The sequence below is a fragment of the Trachypithecus francoisi genome, unplaced genomic scaffold (assembly GCF_009764315.1).
Source record: "Trachypithecus francoisi isolate TF-2019V2 unplaced genomic scaffold, Tfra_2.0 Lachesis_group16, whole genome shotgun sequence".
Classification (NCBI taxonomy): domain Eukaryota; kingdom Metazoa; phylum Chordata; class Mammalia; order Primates; family Cercopithecidae; genus Trachypithecus; species Trachypithecus francoisi.
In genome coordinates this window covers 94525452-94549611 of record NW_022681461.1, presented here as the reverse complement: position 1 = coordinate 94549611, position 24160 = coordinate 94525452, and the positions used below count along the sequence as shown (strand labels likewise).

Here is a 24160-nt window from a genome sequence, read left to right as displayed (position 1 = left end):
TTAAGTTCCCTGAAACATGTGTGAATTCCCCCTTGACAAGCTGCCACTGCCAATTGTGTCACACATAGGGATCAGGGAGTATAACCAGGAACGACAGAAGAGCCCTACCCCCTTCCAGGCAGGGCAGCTATCCCTATCATTCCTTGGCCTTCAGGTAACACTGGAGAGTGGCCCCAGCCAGTTGCCCTCAGTTACTGGGGAGCTACATGGAAATGACTGCTGAAAGACTGAAAAAAAAAAAAAAAAAAGGAAAAGGACTCAGGTCCCTCATGTGAACCAGGCAGTGGTGGTCAGGTGCTTCCACATGGATACCTTTCAGTCTCTCCGTAGAGTGGCCCCAGCCAGAGACCTACAGTTGCCTCCATGCTTAGGTGCTCTCTGTCAAGGGTCCTGAGTTGGAAAGAGAGATAGAAAATGCTTCCCCTGTATGGAGCAGAGAGGAAAAGGGAAAATGAGAAGAAAAATAAATCCCAAACTCTGGGCTGGCTCCTGGCTGGCTTGCCAAAATATGTTACCAGGGGAGGGTCTTGACTGTGAGTCATCCAGGTTCTTGGCATTTTGTACAGAGAATTGGACAAAATGAACAAAACAACAAAAGAAGCAACAAAAGCACACACTTGTTGAAAGTACGCTCCACAGAGTGGGACTGGGTTCAAGCAAGTGGCTCAAGAGTGTTACTGAATTTTCTGGGGTTTAAATACCCTCTAGAGGTTTCCCATTGGTTCCTTGGTTATGCTCTATGTAAATGAAGACGGCCTGCTACCAGTCTGATTGGTTGCAGGAGGTGACCAATCAAAGGTTGAAGTAGAAGTTATAAAGTTAAACCCTATACTAATGAAGACTTGGCCCATGACCAGTCTGATGGGTTGTGGGAGGTGACTGATCAGAGGTACTTTCCATTTTTTCATCTGTGACACAGTGGCAGTGGGGCAGGCTGCAAAGGGAGTAGCCTCTGTTCTTTTGTTACTTGGGTGTGGAGTGGGGTTTTCCTTTTGATTCAGTTCTAGGAAGTCAGCACAAACCAGCCTTAGGTTCCCGGCCTCCAGACCCTATTCTTCTGCCTCAATAGTACTATAATTTTTGCTTCATCTGTCAAATATAATTTAGAAAACTCAAAAGTAGAAAGAAATCCAGTTACCTATATTTTTACACTTTCCATTTTTCTTCCTTCCTTCCTAATAGTGATTCCATTTTTGCTTATTTCCTTTCTGTTTAGATAACTTTCATTTTTCATTTTTTTCTTAGGAGAGTTCTGCTGGTGACAAATTCTCCATTTCCCTAGTTTTTCATTTGAGAATATCTTGATTTCCCAAAAGATATTTTTGGTGGGTATAGGTGTGTGGGTTGACAGTTCTTTTCTTTCAGCACCTGAAAAATATTATGCCACTTCCTTCTGGCCTCCATGGCTTCTGATGAGAAACCATTCGAATTGTTTTCTCTGTATAGGTAAGGTATCATTTTTTTTCTGCTGCGTTCAAGACTTTTTCTTTCTCTTTAGTTTTCAGAAGTTTGGCTATAATGTGTTTGTCTGGGGTTTGCTGAGCTTCTTAAATCTTTTTTTTTTTTTTTTTTTTTTGTTGAGACGGAGTCTCGCTCTGTCGCCCAGGCTGGAGTGCAGTGGTGCGATCTCAGCTCACTGCAAGCTCCACCTCCCGGGTTTACGCCATTCTCCTGCCTCAGCCTCCTGAGTAGCTGGGACTACAGGCGCCCGCCACCTCGCCCGGCTAGTTTTTTTTTTTTAGTAGAGACGGGGTTTCACCATGTTAGCCAGGATGGTCTCGATCTCCTGACCTCGTGATCCGCCCGTCTCGGCCTCCCAAAGTGCTGGGATTACAGGCTTGAGCCACCGCGCCCGGCCTGAGCTTCTTAAATCTGTATGTTTGTGTCTCTTGCTAAAGTTGAGAAGTTTTCAGCATTTGTTTCTTGTTTTTGAGATAGAGTTTCGCTCCGTCACCCAGGCTGGAGTGTGGTGGCGCAATCTCGGCTCACTGCAAACTCTGCCTTCTAGGCGCAAGCAATTTTCCTGCCTCAGGCTGCGGAGTAGTTGGCATTCCATGCGTGCACCACCATGCCTGGCTAACGTTTGTATTTTTAGTAGAAACAGGGTTTCACCATGTTGACCAGGCCAGTCTTGCACTCTTGACCTCAGGTGACCTGCCTATCTCGGCCTCCTGAAGTGCTGGGGTTACAGGTGTGAGCCACCACACCTGGCTGTATTTCTTTAAATACTGTTAGCTTTGTCCTTTTTCACCTGGCTTTGGTGCTCTGATGACATGAATGTTAGATCATTTGTTACAGTCCCATGGGTTTTTGAGGTTCACTTTTCTCTCTTTATCAGAATGGATAATTCTTTTCTTCTTTGTTCTCTTACTGTTCACTGATTCCTTCCACATCCCCTCCATTCTCTGGTTATGCATTTTCATTGAGATTTTTGATTTATTTTTTAGCTCTAAATTTTCCCTTTGGTCTGTAATCCAAAAAGTATCGGAGACAAGTCTCAATCAATTCAGAATTTTATTTTGCCAAGGTTGAGGACATGCCCAGAATAAAAAAAAAAACACCTTTGGAGAAATGTGTTTGGTGTGTGTGTGGTGTGTGTTGTGTCTGGTGTGTGTGGTTTGCATGTGTGTGTGTGTGTGCTGTATGTGGTGTGTGTGGTGTGTGTAGTATGTGTGGCGTATGTGGTGTGTGCCTGTATCTGGTGCATGTGGTATGTGTGTGGTGTGTGTGTGCATGGTATGTGTGATGTGTGCACTTGTGTCCAGTGTGTGTATGTGGTGTATTTGTGTCTGGTGTGTGTGGTATGTGTGTCTGATGTGTGTGGTGTACATGTGTCTGTGGTGTGTCTGTGGTGTGTCTGTGTCTGGTCTGTGTGGCATGCATGTGTGTGGTGTGTGTTTGGTGTTCAGTATGTGTGTGTTTTGTGTGTGTGGTGTATACGTATGTGGTGTGTGTGTGGGTGTGTAGTATGTGTGTAGTGTGTGTGGTGTGTATGTCTGGTGTGTGCATGTGTGTGGTGGCTATGTGTGTGCTTGTGTGTCCAATGTGTGTGTGGTGTATCTGATGTGTGTGGTGTGTTTTTGTCTGGCATGTGTGGTGTGTGTGTGGTGCGTGGGGGTGTGTGGAGGTGTGGTTTGGGTGCATTTGTGTGTCTGGTGTGTGCATTTGCATGTCCTTTGTGTGTGTGGTGTGTGGTGTGTGTGGTGTGTGTAGTGTGTGTGTTTGGTGTTTGTGGTGTGTGAACTTGTGTGTCCAGTGTGTGTGTATGGTGTATGTGTGGTGTGTGTGTGTGTAGTGTATGCATGTGTGTGGTGTGTGTGGTGGTGTGTGGTGTGTGCACTTGCATGTCCTGTGTGTGTGGTATATGTGTGTCTGGTGTGTGTGGTGTACGTATAGTGTGTAGTGTGTCTGTGTGTGTGGTGGTGGTGTGCGTGGTGTGCATGTGTGTGGTGTGTGGTGCATGTGTGTCTCATGTGTGCACTTGCATGTCCTGTGTGTGTGGTGTATGTATGCTGTGCATGTAGTGTGTGTAGTGTGTGGTGTTGGTGTGTGTGGTGTTGGTGTGTGTGGTGGTGTTGTGTGTGGTGTGTGCGCTTGTGTGTCCAGTGTGTGTGTATGGTGTATATGTGTCTGGTATGTGTGGTGTGTGTGTGTGTGTGGTGTATGTATGCATGTGTGTGGTGTGTGTGTGGTGTGTGGTGCCTCTGGTGTGTGTGCTTGTGTGTCCTGTGTGTGGTGTATGTGTGTCTGGTGTGTGTGGTGTACATATGTTGTGTGTGTAGTGTGTGTATTGTGTGTGTGGTGTTGGTGGTGTGTGTGGTGTTGGTGTGTGTGGTGTGTGTGCTTGTGTGTCCAGTGTGTGTGTGTATGGTGTATGTGTGTCTGGTATGTGTGGTGTTCATGTGTGTGCAGTGTATACATGTGTGTGTCATGTGTGTCTGGTGTATACATGTGTGTGTCACGTGTGGTGCATGTGTGTCTGGTATGTGTGGTGTATACATGCGTGTGTCATGTGTGGTGCATGTGTGTGTCTGGTATGTGTGGTATGTGGTGTATGCATATGTGTGTGTCATGTGTGGTGCATGTGTGTGTGTGTGTGTGTGTGTAGAGAGAGAGGGAGAGGGAGATTTATCATGATTAACTGGCTCATGTGATCACAGAGGCTGGCAGGTCCACATCTGTGGTTCTGCCTGGCGGGCTTGGGTGCTGTCCGCATGTGGGAGAGCTGATGGTGCAGTTCCCGATGGCGGTGGCCGGCAGAGGTGAAATCCAGAGGCATCTGCTGGAGACTCTTCCCTTACCCAGGGGAGGCCCACCCACATCACAGAGAGCAGTGGCCTTTACTCTGTGGATTAAAGTGTTAATCTTGTCTCAGAGCACCTTAGAAGTATCTGCAAGATCCTGTCAGGTGTACTTGACCAGGTGTCTGAGTGCCCTGTGGCCCAGCTAAGTTGACACAAAATTAACCATCACAGCAACTAAGAAATTTGTGCTCTTCCTGGTTCTTAGTATGACAAGTGAGTTGCAGTTGAAAACTGGCCATTTTTGGCCTTACGGCTGGGACCTTGGATCTCAGTTAAGCATTCTGCGTTGGCTGTCAGGGAAGGAGGAGGGCTGCTGTCTTGTTGCAGGTGAGTGCAGAAGTCCAAGTTGCCTTCTTGGTCTCTGTTGACTATGGTGGAGCATTGTCCTTCCTCCTGGGTAGGGGTGGCAGGTCTGGCTTCCCAGCATGCCTCAAGGGAACTTCCCTGGCTGGGAGGGTTAGAGGTGCCTTGTTCTTGTTCTCCACGTGGTTTCTGCACTCTGTATGTGGGTGGGTGGCTTCATGACTGCTGGATGGTGGTAAAAGTCCTGATTCCACAAGGCCCTTCTGATAGCTCCCTAGCAGCAGGGGGTGCCCCTACTGCCTGTGTAAATGGAAGTCGAGGTGTCCCGGGTGGTCTTCGTTAGTACCACGGAGGTGGGCTGGGGCTGGGGGGCCGTGATAACCACTGCTGAGGAGGAAAGTTCCACCTCCTACTTGGCTTTCTCTGACAGCACCCATGGAGGGCGAGGGGATTTGGATGCCTCATTGCACTCTAGGTGCTCTTCTGGGTCTTTGCTGGAAGGGAGGGATGGAGACGGAGCCCATGTTTTCTGCAGTGTGGGCTAGGCTGCCTTGGTTAGGGAGACCTGGCTTTTGCTGGTGCTTTTTTTTGTTGTCTGTGCCCCTTGGGCATTTCCAAGTTTTAAGCTTCATCAGCTCCAAATGTGGGATATAGGAGGCAAGAAGAAAATCCCGGCAACGCATCTTATATCCTGGGGTCTTAGCTAGTCTGCCCTATTTTCTCCACTTTTCAGAGTCATTCTGTGTTTGCTTTATGAATAATTTTCAGTATGTTAATTCCACTTAGTGGGAACAATGTGGCAGAGTATGTTGGCTCCATCTTCCCAGAAGTGGAAGTCCTGTTTTTTAAGATGAGAGGAATTAGGGCCAGTTGGCTACTGATGGGACCACTTCACTGGGGTGGGAAATTGTGGGAGCCGAGTACTTGAGCAGGTGAAAGGGGCTGAGGCTACAGCAATGACATCTCCTTTTTCTCAAGAAGGAAGGGCAGGCTTGCGGGAAGTTGGTGGCTTCGGTGGCCACCCAATCCACAGGTCTGAGTTGCATGTGAGTCTGGACAGAGGTGTGGTCTGGGACCACGAACTGCAGTTGGAGCTGGGGTTCTGAAAGTCACTTCTAGGTTCAGATCCAGGACTCTCAGGGGCCAACCTGGCATCAGTGTCCAAGGGTCAGGAACCACGAGCTTCAGTCCATGCAGGGGTGGAGGCTGCAAATCCGCCAGGCTGGCAGATACTGGAGGGCAGGAATGCCAACAGCAGCACCTGGAGATCAGTGCCCGCTGCAGGGCAGCACCCGACTGTCCCCCTGCCTCTGTCTTGGTGGAGTCGGTGGAGCCCCGTCCCATGTCTTGTGAACTGCCTCTGAGGAGAGGTGTCCAGGAACGGGACTAGGGGCTGCCTCCCTTGGCACCCACTGCCCTCCTGGCTTCTCTCCAGCACCAGACTCACAGAAGAAAGAGCCCGTGTTTTCTGCGGTGTGTGCTAGGCTGCCTTGGTTAGGGAGAGCTGGCCTGGCTTGTGCTGGTGCTTTCTCTGCACCCCTTAGCCACATCCCCTGGGAATGCATAAAAACAAAACAACTATGGGATTAAATTGGGTTCAAAGGAGCACACCCTTTTGTGGGCTGTGCTATAAAAAGCAAAAGATCCGGGAAAGAAGGTCCCTCTTTGCTTTCAGCTATTCAGATCACGCCTGAGTGCTGGGCGCTGTCTCAGGCCAGGCGTGTGGTGAGATTGAAAATGCGGATGGGTCCACTGTTGGCTCTCAGCTGTGGGAGCTGCTGCAGATGGGTCTGATGTGGACTTGGGCCTGTGGGCCCCCTTCAGGAGGACATAGCTTTGGAACTGCCCAGGGATGTCTGGGAGCCAGGGAGGTGTATGGCAGAGGTTGCGTGCTCATGCCACCTCGGGGCATCCATACAGCCTTGGCTCACTGGGCCTACTGGTTGGCTTTTGAGTGTTGCCAGGCGGTGGCTGGCAGCACGGAGTGTCCCGGGTCCTCTGGGAGCTGCAGTCTAGAGAGAACTCTGCCAGCAAGGGCACGTCTGCCTGTGGGTGCTGCCTGGACTCCAGCCCCATGCTTGAACTTCCCCCTGACTGGCCTCTCCATGGCCTGGACCCTACCAGGTGTATGCTTCTGAGAAGGAGGCCTGTTGGGGGCCGGGGGTGCTTCTGTGGCCGCGACTGTGTGTTTTGTCTGTCCTTCCTCATCTCCCTCTCCTTGCTTCCAGACAAACGATGCGGCCGGCAACACCTGGAACTGGCTCTACTTCATCCCTCTCATCATCATCGGCTCCTTCTTCATGCTCAACCTGGTGCTGGGCGTGCTATCGGGGTGAGAGACCATGTGGGGGATGTGCAGGTGCCCTCTGTGTTCTCAGCTGAGGGGTCAACAGGGGCACACGTGACACTTGGGGTGGGGGCCTGGCCCATGGGTGCCCTCTGTGGTGGTTGCTCCTGGTGTTCTATGTTCTGGCAGCCCTTCCTTTGTGCCACCATCCTGACCTGTCCTTGATGAGCCCCTCAGCCCCTTACCTCCATCATACCCTTGGCCTTTCCGTGGTCTCTGCCATGGGGGAGCAGCTGCTGCTACTCATCTGGCCAGACAGGAGGTGTGGTCTGTGATGGGAGGTGTGGCCTGGGTAGATGGGAGGTGTGGTCTATGGGTAGATGGAGGTGTGGTCTGGAATGGGAGGTGTGATCTGTGATGGGAAGTGTGGTCTGGGATGGGAGGTGTGGTCTGTGATGGGAGGTGTGGCCTGGGTAGACAGGAGGTGTGGTCTATGGGTAGATGGGAGGTGTGGTCTGGAATGGGAGGTGTGATCTGTGATGGGAGGTGTGGTCTGGGATGGGAGGTGTGGTCTATGATGGGAGGTGTGGCCTGGGTAGACAGGAGGTGTGGTCTATGGGTAGATGGGAGGTGTGGTCTGGAATGGGAGGTGTGATCTGTGATGGGAGGTGTGGTCTGGGATGGGAGGTGTGGTCTATGATGGGAGGTGTGGCCTGGGTAGACAGGAGGTGTGGTCTATGGGTAGATGGGAGGTGTGGTCTATGGTGGGAGGTGTGGTCTGGGATGGGAAGTGTGGTCTGGGATGGGAGGTGTGGTCTATGGGTAGATGGGAGGTATGGTCTGGAATGGGTGGTGTGTTCTGTAATGGGAGGTGTGGTCTGGAATGGGAGGTTGGTCTGGGTGGATGGGAGGTGTGGTCTATGGGTAGATGGGAGGTATGATCTGGAATGGGAGGAGTGGTCTGTGATGGGAGGTGTGGCCTGGAATGGGAGGTGTGTTCTGTGATGGGACGTGTAGTCTGGGATGGGAGGTGTAGTCTGTGATGGGAGCTGTGGCCTGCATAGACAGGAGGTGTGGTCTATGGGTAGACGGGAAGTGTGGTCTGTGATGGGAGGTGTGGTCTATGATGGGAGGTGTGGCCTGGGTAGATGGGAGGTGTGGTCTATGGGTAGATAGGAGGTGAGTGTGGTCTGGAATGGGAGGTGTGGTCTGTAACCGGAGGTTGGTCTGTGATGGGAAGTGTAGTCTTGGTAGATGGAGGCGTGGTCTGGGACAGGGTTTCCGAGCAGCCTCTGTGGCCACAGAGAGCCCCTCTGTTACTGTGGTGAGGAATGACTGGGGGCACTGTGATCTCTGCACAGTCACCTCTGGGCTTGCTACCCTGGCCCTGACCGCTGGCGTGCATCTCCTCTCAGGTCACCTGTTTGTGCCAAGCTACCCCAGGGGAGGGTGAGAGAGAGGGCTCAGGGCTAGGGGTCCATCCTGGAGAAGGTGGAGAAAGAGTCCTCTCTGGGAGTGGGATGTGGTAGGTGGGCATGGCCGGGTGGGCCTGTGGGCACACAGCACCCCCTGTCCCACCCCGGGGCTGAGCGCTGAAGAGGTGCCATGTATGGGGCCTGACTGGGATTGGTATTTGGGGCTCCTGCCCTACCATAGAGTGAGGAGTTGTGCTAGGAAGGAGGTGGAGGGCATCAGGCCTGCCTGGCTCCCTGCTCCCACCTTGGCCTCAGCTCCCCTGTGAGGCTGGAGGAGCACATCTCCCCTCTGTCCTCCCTGTGATCCCTGCTCAGGCCCAGGGCTCCGAGCTGGGCTGGGGACAGAGCCTGGTGAACCTGGGAGTTGCTGCCATGCTCATCAGGACGGGAGCAGCCACAGAGTGGGGCGGGCGGCTGGAGCTGAGGCCTCTGGGCTCTGGAGGGAGATCGTGCCCTTGGTTTTGGCCTTGTCCTGTAAGGGGTGTGATTGTCACTAGCAGGCCTCTCCAAGAGCCTCCATGGGAACCAGCAAGCTCAGGGGATGGCAATAGAACTCCTAGCCTGGTGGGGTAGCCGGCGGAGGCTTGGGGCTTGGAGGAGGCACCAGGGGAGGGACATCTCAGCTGAGACCCAACTGGGGGACTAGAAATGAGCCAGGCTCAGGAAGGAGGAGGGTCTTACAGGCAGAGAGCAGCTCGAGTGGAGGCACAGTGGACAGAGGGTTGTGGCCTGTGTGTAGCAGAGGTACTTGGAGCTGGAGTCAGAGGGTGTTGTGGGGAGAGGGCACAGAGGCTGGCAGGGAGCTGGCAGCAGCCAGGCTTGTGAGGTGCCTGGGCTGTGCTCGGGATGCTGCCTGGTGCCGAGGGCGCTGAGAACGCTGCCTGGTGGGAAGCCTGGCAGGAGCATAGGTGGGTTCAAGGGGAGGCAGGAGGGCAGCCTGCTCAGGGCTTCCTGCTGCATCCCTCTAGGGAATGTGCAGAACAGCCTGAGGGGCTGGAGGGGAGGCCCAAGGCAGGGCCTACATGGTCCTTCCAGCTCCTTCCCCACTATGAGGATCTCAGCCTCTGGGGAGAATAGGATATGGGATGGTCTTCCAGTCAGCCCAGCTGAACCCTCCCTCAGGCCCACAGGCCCAGCAGAGGGCCCCCAAGCCAGGTACCAGTGCTCCCCATGTGGGTCCTGCACCCCGGGGTGGCAGTGGTGAGAGGCCACCTTCCCAGCCTTGCTCTGTGGGAAAAGCCACAGCTCTGCCATGTCTGGACGAGAGCTGCAGAGGGGGCCAGCTTGGGGCCAATTCGGCCTCTCTCTCTCCATTTCCAGAGGTCCCATCCTCACCGCATCCCAGAGAAGCAGAACAGGTGGCGCCTGTCCTGCCCCTTCTCACCCAGCGAGGACAGAAGCTCAGGGAGGGCCGGCCCTGCTGCCGGCCACTGCGTGAGAAGCAGCTGCTCTGGGGGGGGGCAGACTGTGGCGGGGATCTGCTGCTGGTAGCTCTCAGATCAGTTCAAGCAGTGATGTCCTTGCCCTTCGCGTGTCCCCCAGGCCCTCTCATTCTCAGGGCATGGGATTGGCCTGGGTGGGGAGACCACAGTGGACCCTGCTTTCCTGTAGATTTGGGACTTGGGATGCCCAGATGGGAGGGTGCACCTGGGCAGGCCCGGTCACCTTGCACTGCCTGGGCTGTAGCAGCTCAGTGCCTAGCAGACAGTGGCCCTGCGCCCGGGGTCAGTGGTGGTCAGAGCCAGGGACTGTTGCGCCGGGGCTGTGTATGCTGGGACTCATGCCTGCCACACCCTCTTCACCAAGCCCAGAAGCTTTGTGTGTGTGTGTGTGTGTGTGTGTGTGTGTGAGAGAGAGAGAGAATGGCTTACTTCCGGCACTGTGAGCCTTAAAGCTTGACCGGGAGTCTGGGGCTAGGGTGGGGGTGCTGAGCTGGAAGGACACATGTTCTCTGCTGGTCACCACAATGGCTGTAAAGGCTCAGGCGGGGCTGGGGTAAGATGTCGGGGGCCAATGACAGAAGGTCTCCTCTCCTGCTCACTGTGAGCCTCAGAGGCTTGGTTGAGGAGGCTATGTGGACTCTGCGGTATTTTCCTTCCGCCTCTTGCCTGCCCCGACCCAGTCCCTTCTTCCCTGTCCCTGTCTGGTCCAGTCTGTGCCTTCTCCTTCCCACAGAGGCTTTGCATCTGAACCGACAGAGGAAGCAAAGTGAACGTTCTCCTCTGGAGAATTCTTGCCAGGACCTCTTTGGAGGACAGCAGATAACAGAGCCTGGCGCAGCGGGGAGGGAGGAAGCGCATGCGTAGGTTGCTGTAGGCAGGGGCTGTGAAATTGTCCCTGTTCTCTAGAACTGCTCCTCTGGGGACCAAGGCACTGTCCCTAAGTGCCACAGGAGTCTGAGGACGGAGGGCTACCTGGGCTGCTCATGGAGGCTCTCTGGGTGCACAGGGAGCTGCATGGTGCTCTGGAGAGCTCAGGTTAGAAGAGGCCGGGGTGGCAGGAGCCTGCCTGAAGCGGCAGCCTGCAGCCTGGGTGTCCTGTCTCAGGCTTTCCCTGGTCCTTTTTGTCTCTGGGGCTGCACACCTGTGGGGCTGGCACTCACCTGATCTTGCTTTTCTGGCCCCTGCATGGTAGGGAGTTTGCCAAGGAGCGAGAGAGGGTGGAGAACCGCCGTGCCTTCCTGAAGCTGCGCCGGCAGCAGCAGATCGAGCGAGAGCTCAACGGGTACCTGGAGTGGATCTTCAAGGCGGGTGAGGGCCCGTGGGAGCCACTGCACTCCTGGCCGGCCACTGTTAGTTCTCTGTCCCCAGTTCTGCTCTGCTGCCAGCTCGGGTGCCCTGGCTGTCGGGTAGAGCCTGAAGGGGCTTTGTAGTGAGCAGAGTGAGAAGGGATTTCTCTCTAGCTCACCCGGGGGCCTGGCACCAGGCAGCCCTATGGCTCTGAGGACAGTGGCCTTTTAAATGGAGGACTCTGCCATGGCCCAGCCTAAAGCTGGTCTCTCCCCATTAGTCTCAGCCAAGTCCCTTCTGTGCCCTGACTCTGGGCTTTGTCAAGCCTGGACTCCCTCCCCTCACCCCAGGCCAGCGCTCTTCCCTCCACATGGGGCACCCACTCCCACTTCCTAAGGTTTCCCAAGTGGCTCCTGAGAGATGAACTCGCTTGTGGCACAGCTGTTCTCAGGGAGATGACGTGTGGGTAGGGACGGGCAGACACAAGGCGACTGAGTCCTCTTCACAGGACACTGTCTGTCCCAGTAGAAAAAGCTCAGCTGTGGGCCCTGCTGGCATCTGGAAGCGTAAGAGCTGATAAGGCAGCCAGGTGCAGTGGCTCACGCCTGTAATCCCAGCACTTTGGGAGGCTGAGGCGGGCGGATCACCTGAGGTCAGAAGTTCGAGACCATCCTGGCCAACACGGTGAAATCCCGTCTCTACAAAAAATACAAAAGTTAGCCGGGTGCGGTGGCGGGCATCTGTAATCCCAGGTACTCGGGAAGCTGAGGCAGGAGAATTGCTTGAACCTGGAAGGTGGAGGTTGCAGTGAGCTGAGATCGTGCCATTGCACTCTAGCCTGGGCAACAGAGCGAGACTCTGTCTCAAAAAAAAAAGGCTGGGCGCGGTGGCTCACGCCTGTAATCGCAGCACTTTGGGAGGCCGAGACAGGCGGATCACGAGGTCAGGAGATCGAGACCATCCTGGCTAACACGGTGAAACCCTGTCTCTACTAAAAATACAAAAATTAGCCGGGTGCGGTGGCGGGTGCCTGTAGTCTCAGCTACACAGGAGGCTAAGGCAGGAGAATGGCCTGAACCCGGGAAGCAGAGCTTGCAGTGAGTGGAGATCATGCCACTGCACTCCAGCCTGGGCCACACAGCCAGACTCCGTCTCAAAAAAAAACAAAAACAAAAACAAAAAACTGCTGAGAAGGCAGAGCCTTCCAGACAGAGATGTGCCTCTGTCCTGGGACATTCCTGGGGTCAGGAGGGCTCTGACCTGAGGCTGTGTTCCCCTTGTAGAGGAAGTCATGCTGGCTGAGGAGGACAGGAATGCAGAGGAGAAGTCCCCTTTGGACGGTAGGTGGCACTCGCTGGCACGCCGGTGTGGCGGAGGGCTCTGGTGGCTGTGTGCTCTCCGTGGGTGGTGACATGTGCCCGCCTGCATGTTTCACATGAGGTGCTCTCTGCAGTGCCAGGCACCTACACAGCCATCACATGAACACAGACGAGGGCCATGGTGTCTGACCCCGGGCACCTGACACAGGCCCACATCGCAGTTTTAAACTGAGCTGTGTCTATCCCCAGGTCTTGGGGTGCTGCTGCTCCCAGAGACCATGGGAAGGCTCATGGTACAACCTGGGGCCACGAGAGGGAGCCTGGGCCCCATTGCTGTGGTTGCTGGCACTGGTTACCAGCATAGCTGCAGCAGCAGGGAAGGCTGCCCTCTCTGCACACTCACTGCTCAGGTCAGGGCCAGACAGCATGGACACATCTGTGGCAGTCTCAGCCAGCCCCATGCCCGTGGCTCTGAGCAGGTCTGTGCTGTCCGCGTTGTAGTCCTGGCCTTGCCCCAGATGGACGTTTCCTGGTCTCCCTGGTGGCCAGGCCTCCCCACTGGCCTCATTTTGGAAGGAAGGGAAAGTGGGGACCCCTCACCCTCAAAATTCCTTGTCTCTTCGACTCTGGGGACTGAGAGAGACCCAAGGGGGGCCAGAATCATCCAGTCTGAGCCTCAGCCCCAGTTCAGGACAGGAGCTCAGGAGAGGTCGCTGGTCTCAGCGGGAGAGTGATCCCATGCCCCGCTGAGGCAGGTGGCCTGAGGGCTGCAGCTCAGGCAGTCTCTCCCATCCTTTGTTTAAAGCAGTGCTGAAGAGAGCCGCCACAAAGAAGAGCAGAAATGACCTGATCCACGCAGAGGAGGGGGAGGACCGGTTTGCAGATCTCTGTGCTGTTGGTGAGTCTCAGGGCATCCCTCCGGCTCTGCCAGGCTTGAGCTGGACATGGAGTGCGTGCTCCACTTCCCCTGCTGCCCAGCCACTGTTGGAGACCCCTTCTTGCCCAAACGTCTGCAGGCTCCTTTCAGACAGTTTGCTGCTCCTGGCTTTGTGACCCTCATGTGGACGTAGGACCCTTAGCCATATCCCAAGGCTGGAGGACTCTGCAGGGCCACCTCTGTCGTCAGCCCCCGTCTGTTTTCCACTTTCTGGACCTGCTACTTCTGAGACCCTTGTGTTATCCCCTACCTCTCAAACAGTACAAGGAACATTCTGGTTAATTTAACCAACAGAGCTGGGTCGGTTCCTTTCCTCTCTGGTACCAGACTCTGGTTCCAGAAGTGCCTGGACATTGCTTCATTTTGAGACACCAAGTCTCTCTGCAGGAGATCCAAACTGGACTTCTTTGCGGTACAGCAGTCTGTGAGTGGACCAGATTTAGAAGATGTCTCCCATTATATTGTTACATGTATGAGACAGAACTCTTGAATCAAACAGGGAACACGCTCACGTGTACACACACACACACTTAAACTGGACCTTTTCTGTCCTCACTCAGCACTAGGGAACTCCTGTTAACAACTTTGAACGTACCCTGCCCTATTTCTCCATGCTCATCTCAGATAATACACACGAACACGCATACATCCACACACAAGTATGCATGTAGAGTTTTGGAGTCTTCTCCTGTTACAAAAATGATTTCATATCAACTTGTCTCATCAATCCCTGTCCTAAACCGCTCCTAATCAGTTTGTCTGATTCTAGCCCCCTCTTGTTGGGGGCTACATAGCGTTGCTGACGTGGTGTCACGAGTTGTTCAGTTGCTCGTCTTCTGATTGTCTGCTGAGGGCCATTCATTTCTAGTGCTTTTTTTTTTTTTTTTTTGAGATGGAGTCTGGCTCTGTCGCCCAGGCTGGAGTGCAGTGACCGGATCTCAGCTCACTGCAAGCTCCACCTCCTGGGCTTACGCCATTCTCCTGCCTCAGCCTCCCGAGTAGCTGGGACTACAGGCGCCCGCCACCTTGCCCAGCTAGTTTTTTGTATTTTTTAGTAGAGACGGGGTTTCACCATGTTAGCCAGGACGGTCTCGATCTCCTGACCTCGTGATCCGCCCGTCTCAGCCTCCCAAAGTGCTGGGATTACAGGCTTGAGCCACCGCGCCCGGCCTCTAGTGCTTTTATCTCACTATGAAAAATACTGTCCCAAGTCCTTGAGAATGGCTGTCCTTCCTCACTAGTGCTTTTCTCTGGGGCAGATTCCCAGGAGCAGGTGCTGAGGGTGAGAGTGTTGTACTGTTCAGAGTTCTGTGCGACCCCACATTCCATCCACAGTACAGACCTAACTTCGCCCTCATGCAGTGCTATGTGATGGCTCCTTTTGATTTTTCCCAGTTTGCGGCCAATTTGATAAGCGCAGAGTAATATGTCTTTGGCACTACAATTTTCCTTTCTCCTACTGTCCGTGATGCTGGCCCTCTTTCTAAATGTTTGTTCCCCATCTGGACTTGGCCTTTGGTGACTCTTCTTATATGCTATACAGTTTTCTATTGGGTTTGTTTGTAAATTATTTTGTATTTATTTTGACAATAACGAGATACCAAGGTATATCATAGATCTGAATGTTTTATCATCTTATAATTTTATTTTATGTAATTAATTCTTTTTTTTGACACAAAGATTTCACTTTTGTTGCCCGGGTTGGAGTTCAATGGCGCGATCTCAGCTCACTGCAACCTCCATCTCCCAGGTTCTAGCGAGTCTCCTGCCTCAGCCTCCCAAGTAGCTGGGATTACAGGCGTGCACTAGCCGCCTGGCTAATTTTTTGTATTTTTAGGAGAGACAGGGTTTCACCATGTTGGCCCAGCTGTTCTCTAACTCCTGACCTCAGGTGATCTACCCACTTCGGCCTCCCAAAGTGCTGAGATTACAGGTGTGAGCCACTGTGCCTGTTCCATCTTATAATTTTGAACAATTTATTATATGACTGTGGTAGCTAAATAGTTTCCTTCTATTGTTATTTTATCTAGAGTTTTTATTCTGATTTTGTAAAATGAAGAGTTAAAATGTCTTTGGTTTGGAATCATTTAAATAACACCGGAACTCTGTTTCTTATAGATGAGATAAAACTGTGAATCTACATAATCCAAAAAAGAAAAAAAAAAAAGATTTGGACCAGTGTTGTGGCTTAGGCTTTGTTAGGAAATTGCGCCTTTCTCCGGGTGTTCGGATCCCTTTCTGTGGCGTTTCGCACTGGCTCTCTGGCGACATTCTTAACCTCGCCTGTGTCCGGTGCTGAGTGCTTGTGCCTCACTCAGCAGATGTCTATCCAGTGACTGCCTCATGCCAGCAACTGAGGCATGGGGGCCGCCACACTGGAGAAACCCATATTAAAGGCCCTTCATCACTGGAGTTTCCCTGCAGCGGGGGCATCAGACAACAAATAAGCTAGTAAGGAAAATACGCCGCATGCCAGAGCCCTGTGCAGAGGAGGAAGAGGTCAGGAAGGCAGGAGTGGAAGCGTGTTTGTGGGGGGGTGGGGGGGGCGGTGCCAGAAATTCACGGCCATAGAAGGCCTGAGGAAAACGACTGCCTTTGAGTAAAAGAGTTGCAGGAAGTGAGGAGGTCGGCCTGAGGGAAGCCAGGAGAGGGCAGCCTGAGGAACTCTTCAGGCCAACCAGGATGCGGGACGGGACGGTTGGGGGTGGGGGGGGAGGGAAGGTTGGCCTGAGTGTGGGTGAGCGGAAGGGGAGGTCGGCCTGAGGTACACGGTCCGGTCGTGCGGGGGTAGGGGGGTGGGGTAGGGAAGCGGGAAGGGGAGGTTGGCCTGAGGGACAGCCGGAGAGAGGGAAGGAGAGAGGGAGGTCGGGGGAGAAGGGAGGTTGGTCTGAGGGACACGGGGCGTGGCAGCGGGGTAGTTAAGCAGGAAGGGGAGGTCGGCCTAAGGGACGCAGTGTTGGGGAGGGGAAGTTGGCCTGAGTTGGGGGGAGGGTGAGGGGAGGTCAGCCTGAGAGATGCCGCGGGGGAGGGGAGGTTGGCCTGAGGGACAACCCGGGAGAGAGGGGAGGTAGGCCTGAGGGACTCGGAGGTGGAGGGCAGGGGGAAGTTGGTCTGAGGGTCGCCCAGGAGAGAGAGGGGAGGTTGGCCTGAGGGATGTGGGGGTTGTGGGGGGGCAGGGGGAAGGGAAGGTTGGCCTGAGTCGGGAGAGGGGGAGGGGAGGTCGTCCTGAGGGACACCTGGGAGAGGGGAGACGCTGCCAGGGAGGGGAGGTCAGCCTGGGGAAGAGGGGGGAGGTCAGGGGAGAGGGGAAGTCGGCCTGAGGGACCTCTGGGAAAGGGCATTCCAGGCAACTAGTGCCAAGACCCCAAGACAAGACTGTCTTTGGCACACAGGTGTGGGTTGGAACGTCTTGGAGGCCGGTGTGGCTGGAGTGAGGTGCCATAGGTTGTGAGGAATGGTGGAGGAAACTCAAGGGTCAGACAGGCTCAGTTCCAGCCAGCACCCCAGACCGTCCTGGTGGTTTGCAGAGGGGCAACACCTTCGGGCTTCTGTGGTATAAGCGTCTCTCTGGGTCGCTCTGGCTGCTGAGCTCAGGAGAAACTGAACTGATAAAAGGGAAGGTGCAAGGAGACCAGTTAGGAGGCTGCTGTAAAAATGCAACAGACAGTGGCTGGGGCCTGGAGGTGGCAGCGGAGAGGATGGTAAGTCCAGGTGTATTTTGAAGTCAAGTCTTCAGGATTTGCCAACCCACTGTGCAGGGCTGGGGAAGGACAGACATCAAGGCCAGCTCCCCAGGGCATTGTCCTGAGCAGCCAGAGAATTGGACCACAGGATCCGTGGGCTTGGTTGTCACTAACGCTCATGTTTGGTTCAGACATGCAGGGTTTAGGATGCGTGCAGCAGACTCAGTGGAGATGTCACGGAGGCACTGCACAGGTTGGGACCTCGTGTCTAGGCTGGGACATACTATAGTGTTACGGTTACAGAGGACATTTAAGGCTCTGAGACTTAGATCATTATAACGCCTAGTATGTCTAACTTTCCCTTCTCTTTTTTTCTTAGATAGCATCATATGGGGTTAATGCATATATTAAAGATCACTTTAAATAACCAGATTTTAGATTTTTTCGTCTATTTTTTGCTTTCAATGTAATTATATCTTTATTAAGTTTATTTTTCTACATTATTTTGGTTTACTGTATTATTTTTCTAATTCCTTAAAATAAGTAATGTTCTTTTTATTTCTTTAATAGCAAAGGCATTTGGAGTTGTACATTTTCCTTTACGTAAAGCTTTGCTGTGATGTCTTCCTTTTTCTGATTTCTAGATAATAGATTCTTTACTCTTGAGTCAAATGTTTACTAGGAGTGTGCTTCTTAATTTACAAGTAGTGAAGATATTTTGGTCACCTTTTATTATTTCTAATTGTATCAGATAATGATTGGGAGATGTGGCCTGTAAATCTCTACGTTTATAAGTTTTCAAATTCTAAGTTCATAACTGATTTTTAAGTTTTATTCACATAAACAAATGTACGTCCTGTATTTTTTTTCTTCATTTTCCTCATTAAGTCAGCATCATTTCTTTTTCTTAATTGTTTTTTTTTTTTTGGAGTCTCGCTCTGTTGCCCAGGCTGGAGTGCAGTGGCTGGATCTCAGCTCACTGCAAGCTCCACCTCCCCGGTTTACGCCATTCTCCTGCCTCAGCCTCCTGAATAGCTGGGACTACAGACGCCCGCCACCTCGCCTGGCTAGTTTTTTGTATTTTTTAGTAGAGACGGGGTTTCACTAGTTTTTGTATTTTTTAGTAGAGGCGGGGGTTTCACCGTGTTAGCCAGGATGGCCTCGATCTCCTGACCTCATGATCCACCCGTCTCGGCCTCCCAAAGTACTGGGATTACAGGCTTGAGCCACTGCGCCTGGCCTCTTTTTCTTAATTTTTATTTTAAGTTCAGGGGTACATGTGCAGGATGTGCAGGTTTGTTACATAGGTAAACATGTGCCATGGTGGTTTGCTGCATAGATCATCACATCACCCAGGTATTAAGCCAGCATCCATTAGCTAGTCTTCCTGATGCTCTCCCTCCTACCCGCCACCCTCCGACGGGTCCCAGTGTGTGTTGTTCCCCCACCATGTGTTCATATCTTCTCATCATTTTGCTCCCACTTAAAAGTGAGAACATGTGGTATTTGGTTTTCCATTCCTGTATTAGTTTGCTAAGGATAATGGCCTCCAGCTTTCTCTGTGTCTCTGTAGAGGACATGATCTCATTCCTTTTATGGCTGCATAGTATTCCATAGTGTATGTGTGTGACCCCATTTTCTTTATCCAGTCTATCATTGATGGGCATTTAGGTTGGTTCCATGTCTTTGCTACTGTGAATAGTGCCGCCATGAACATATTTGTGCATGTATCTTTATAATACAATGATTTATATTCCTTTGGGATAGACCCAGTAATGGGATTGGGTCAAGTGGTATTTCCACCTCTAAGTCTTTGAGGAACTGCCACACTATCTTCCACAATAGTTGAACTAATTTACACCCACCAAATGTGTAAAGTGTTCCCTTTCCTCCATAACCTCTCCAGCATCTGTTTTTTTTTTTTTTTTTATAATAGCCATTCTGAGTGGAGTGAGATGATATCTCATTGTGGTTTTGATTTACATTTCTCTAATGATCAGTGATATTGAGCTTTTTTTCATGTTTGTTGGCCACACGTATGTCTTCTTTTGAGAAGTGTCCGTTCGTGTCCTTTGCCTACTTTTTAATGGGGTTGTTTGTTCTCCCAGCACCATTTATTAAGTAGGGTATTCTATTTAATAATAGGAAATACATCTTAGCTTTATTCCTAGGTATTTTATTTTTATTTTTTTGTGGCAATTGCAAATAGGAGTTCATGCATGATTTGGCTCTTGGCTTGCCTATTGTTGGTGTATAAGAATGCTGGCGATATTTGAACGTTGATTTTGTATCCTGAGACTTTGCTGAAGTTGCTTAGCGGCTTGAGAAGCTTTTCTCAGATGATGGCATCTGCAAACAAAGATAGTTTGACTTCTTCCCTTTCTATGTAAATACCCTGTATTTCTTTATCTTGCCAGATTGCTCTGGCCAGAACTTCCAGTACTGTGTTGGATAGGAGTGGTAAGAGACATCCTTGTGTTGTGCACGTTTTCAAGGGGAATGCTTCCAGGTTTTGCCCATTCATTATGATATTGGCTATGGCTTTGTCATATATATCTCTTATTATTTTGAGGTATGTCCCTTTAATAGCTAGTTTATTAAAAGTTTTTAACATGAAAGGATGTTGAATTTTATCGAAGGTCTTTTCTGCATCTATTGAGATAATCATGTGGTTTTTGTCTTTAGATCTGTTTATGTGATGAATCACATTTATTGATTTGGGTATGTTGAACCAACCTTGCATCCCAAGGATGAAGCCTACTTGAGTGTGGTAGATAAGCTTTTTGATGTGCTGCTGGATTTGGTTTGCCAATATTTTGTTGAGGATTTTTGCATCAATGTTCATCTTCATCTAGGATATTGGCCTGAAGTTTTATTGTTTTGTTGTATCTGTCAGGTTTTGATATAAGGATGATGCTGGTCTCATAGAATGAGTTAGGGAGGAGTCCTTCCTTTACAATTGTTTAGAATAGTTTCAGTAGAATTGGTACCAGCTCGTCTTTGTACCTCTGGGAGAATTGAGCTGTGAGTCCATCTGGACCTGGGCTTTTTTTGATTGGTAGGCTATTTATTAGTGACTCGATTTTAGACCTCATTTTTGGTCTTTTCAGGGACTCAATTTATTCCTGGTTCAATCTTAGGAGGGTGTATGTGTCCAGGAATTTATTCATTTCTTCTAGATTTTCTAGCGTGTGTGCACATAGGTGTTTATAGTATTCTCTGATGGTTGTCTGTATTTCTGTGAGGTCAGTGGTGATATATCCTTTATCATTTCTGATTGTGTTTATTTGAATCTTCTGTCTTCTCTTTCTTTTTAGTTTAGCTAGTGGTCTATCTATTTTCTTAATTTTTTTTTTTTTTCCAAAAAACCAACTCCTGTTTTTACTGATTTTTTTGATGGATTTTTCATGTCTCTATCTCCTTCAGTTCAGCTCTGATCTTAGTTATTTCTTGTCTTCTGCTAGCTTTGAGTTTTGTTTGCTCTTGGTTCTCTAGTTCTTTTAGTTGTGATGTGAGGTTGTTAACTTGAGATGTTTCTTTTTGGTATGGGCATTTAGTGTGATAAATTTCCTTCTTAACACTGCTTTAGCTGTGTCCCAGAGATTCAGTATGTTATATCTTTGTTCTCATTAGTTTCAAAGAACTTTTTGATTTCTGCATTAATATCATTATTTACCCAAAATTCATTCAGGAGCAGGTTGTTCAGTTTGCATGTGGTTGTGTGGTTTTGAGTGAATTTCTTAATTTGATTTCTAATTTGATTGCACTGTGGTCTTGGACACTTTGTTATTTCAGTTCTTTTGCATTTGCTGAGGAGTGTTTTACTTCCAATTATGTGATCAATTTTAGAGTAAGTGTCCTGTGGCGATGAGAAGAATGTATATTCCATTGTCTTTGGGTGGAGAGTTCTGTGTATATCTATCAGGTCCACTTGATCCAGAGCTGAGTTCAAGTCATGAATGTCTTTGTTGGTTTTCTGTCTTGTTGATCTGTCTAATATTGTTGGTAGGTTGTTAAAGTCTCCCACTGTTATTGTGTGAGAGTCTAAGTCTCTTTTAAGTCTTCAACAACTTGCTTCATGAATCTGGGTACTCCTGTATACATGTACTGTATACTGGGTACTCCTGGGTACATGTACTGTATACTGGGTACTCCTGTATACATGTACTGTATACTGGGTACTCCTGGGTACATGTACTGTATACTGGGTACTCCTGTATACATGTACTGTATACTGGGTACTCCTGGGTACATGTACTGTATACTGGGTACTCCTGTATACATGTACTGTATACTGGGTACTCCTGGGTACATGTACTGTATACTGGGTACTCCTGTATACATGTACTGTATACTGGGTACTCCTGGGTACATGTACTGTATACTGGGTACTCCTGTATACATGTACTGTATACTGGGTACTCCTGGGTACATGTACTGTATACTGGGTACTCCTGTATACATGTACTGTATACTGGGTACTCCTGGGTACATGTACTGTATACTGGGTACTCCTGGGTACATGTACTGTATACTGGGTACTCCTGTGTACATGTACTGTATACTGGGTACTCCTGGGTACATGTACTGTATACTGGGTACTCCTGGGTACATGTACTGTATACTGGGTACCCTGTATACATGTACTGTATACTGGGTACTCCTGTATACATGTACTGTATACTGGGTACTCCTGGGTACATGTACTGTATACTGGGTACTCCTGGGTACATGTACTGTATACTGGGTACTCCTGGGTACATGTACTGTATACTGGGTACTCCTGTATACATGTACTGTATACTGGGTACTCCTGGGTACATGTACTGTATACTGGGTACTCCTGTGTACATGTACTGTATACTGGGTACTCCTGGGTACATGTACTGTATACTGGGTACTCCTGTATACATGTACTGTATACTGGGTACTCCTGGGTACATGTACTGTATACTGGGTACTCCTGTATACATGTACTGTATACTGGGTACTCCTGGGTACATGTACTGTATACTGGGTACTCCTGTATACATGTACTGTATACTGGGTACTCCTGGTACATGTACTGTATACTGGGTACTCCTGTGTACATGTACTGTATACTGGTACTCCTGGGTACATGTACTGTATACTGGGTACTCCTGTATACATGTACTGTATACTGGGTACTCCTGGGTACATGTACTGTATACTGGGTACTCCTGTATACATGTACTGTATACTGGTACTCCTGGGTACATGTACTGTATACTGGGTACTCCTGTATACATGTACTGTATACTGGTACTCCTGGGTACATGTACTGTATACTGGGTACTCCTGTATACATGTACTGTATACTGGGTACTCCTGTGTACATGTACTGTATACTGGGTACTCCTGGGTACATGTATATTTAGGACACTTAGCTCTTCTTGTTGAATTGAACCCTTTACCACTATGTAATGCCCTTCATCATCATTTTTGATCTTTGTTCATTTAAAGTCTGTTTTGTCAGAAACTAGGATAGCAACCCCTACTCTTTTCTGTTTTCCATTTGCTTGGTAGATTTTCCTCCATCTCTTTATTTTGAGCCCGTGTGTGTCTTTGCATGTGAGGTGGGTCTCTTGAAGACAACATACTGATGGGTCTTGGTTCTTTATCTTGCTTGCCATTCTGCATCTTTTAATTGGTGCATTTAGCCCATTTACATTTAAAGTCATTATTATTATTATTATTATTATTATTTGAGACAGGGTCTCACTCTGTCGCCCAGGCTGGAGTGCAATGGTGTGATCTCGGCTCACTGCAACCTCCACCTCCCGAGTTCAAGTGATTCTGCTGCCTCTCAGCCTTCCAAGTATCTGGGACTACAGGCATGTGCCATCACACCTGACTAATTTTTTTGTATTTTTAGTAGAGATGAGGTTTCATCATGTTGGTCAGGCTGGTTGAACTCCAGACCTCAAATGATCTACCTGCCTCAGCCTCCCAAAGTGCTGGGATTACAGTCATGAGCCACCATGGCCCGCCTAAAGTTGGTATTATTATGTGTGGATTTGATCCTGTCATCATGATGCCTGCTGGTTATTCTGCAGACTTTTTGTGTGGTTTCTTCATAGTGTCACTGGTCTGTGTATTTCAGTGTGTTTTTGCAGTGGCTAGTAATGGTTTTTCCTTTCCATATTTAGTTCTTCCTTCAGGACACCTTGCAGGGCAGGTCTGGTAGTAACAAATTCCCTCAGCATTTGCTTCCCTGGAAAGGATCTTATTTCTCCTTCGCTTATGAAGCTTGATTTGTCCAGATATGAAATTCTGGATTTGAAATTATTTTCTTTAAGAATGTTAAATATTGGCCCCCAATCTCTTCTAGCTTGTAGGGTTTCCACTGAGAGGTCCACTGTTAGTCTGATGGGATTCCCTTTGCAGGTGACCTGGTCTTTCTCTCTGGCTGCCCTTAACATTCTTTCCTTCACTTCAGCCTTGGAGAGTCTGATGATTATGTGTCTTGGGGATGATCTTCTCATGGAGTATTTTACTGGGGTTCTCTGCATTTCCTGAATTTGAATGTTGGCCAGTCTTACAAGGTTGGGGAAGTTCTCCTGGATGATATCCTAAAGTACATTTTCCAACTTGTTCCAATCTCCTTGTCTCCTTAAGGCATCCTAATCAGTCATAGATTCAGTCTCTTTACATAATCCCATATTTCTTAGAGGTTTTGTTCATTTCTTTTCACTCTTTTTTCTCTATTTTTGTTCGCCCGTCTATTTCAGAAAAATAGTCTTGCAGCTCTGAGATTATTTCCTCTGCTTGATCTGTTCTGCTATTAATACTTGTGACTGCATTGTGAAGTTCTTGTAGTGTGTTTTTCAGCTCTAACAGGTTGGTTATATTCCTTTCTAAACTGGCTATACTGGCTGTCAGTTCCTGTATTGTTTTATCATGATTCTTAACTTCTTTGCATTGGTTTACCACATGCTCCTTTAGCTTCATAAGTGAAGTTCATTATTACATACCTTCTGAAGCCAACTTCTGTCATTTCAGCAATCTCAGTTTCAGCCCAGTTCTGAACCCTTGCTGGAGAGGTGCGGTCATTTGAAGGAAAAGGGGCACTCTGACTTTTTGAATTTTAAGCATTTTTGTG

At 49.9% G+C, this 24160-nt stretch overlaps 1 protein-coding gene across 14 annotated transcripts in view; it reads left to right on the top strand.

Annotated features, from left to right (window-relative positions):
* The window catches only part of CACNA1B (calcium voltage-gated channel subunit alpha1 B), a 252505-nt gene that overhangs the window by 67471 nt on the left and 160874 nt on the right, over window positions 1–24160 (top strand). For 8 of the 14 annotated variants that reach the window (XM_033238326.1, XM_033238333.1, XM_033238336.1 and 5 more), the window contains exons 6-9: window positions 6836–6939; window positions 11004–11119; window positions 12382–12438; window positions 13223–13315. In XM_033238326.1, coding sequence (XP_033094217.1) covers window positions 6836–6939; window positions 11004–11119; window positions 12382–12438; window positions 13223–13315 — 370 coding nt within the window. The remainder of the gene's footprint in view (window positions 1–6835; window positions 6940–11003; window positions 11120–12381; window positions 12439–13222; window positions 13316–24160) is intronic. The other 6 variants (XM_033238339.1, XM_033238337.1, XM_033238335.1 and 3 more) reach the window with 1 other exon arrangement.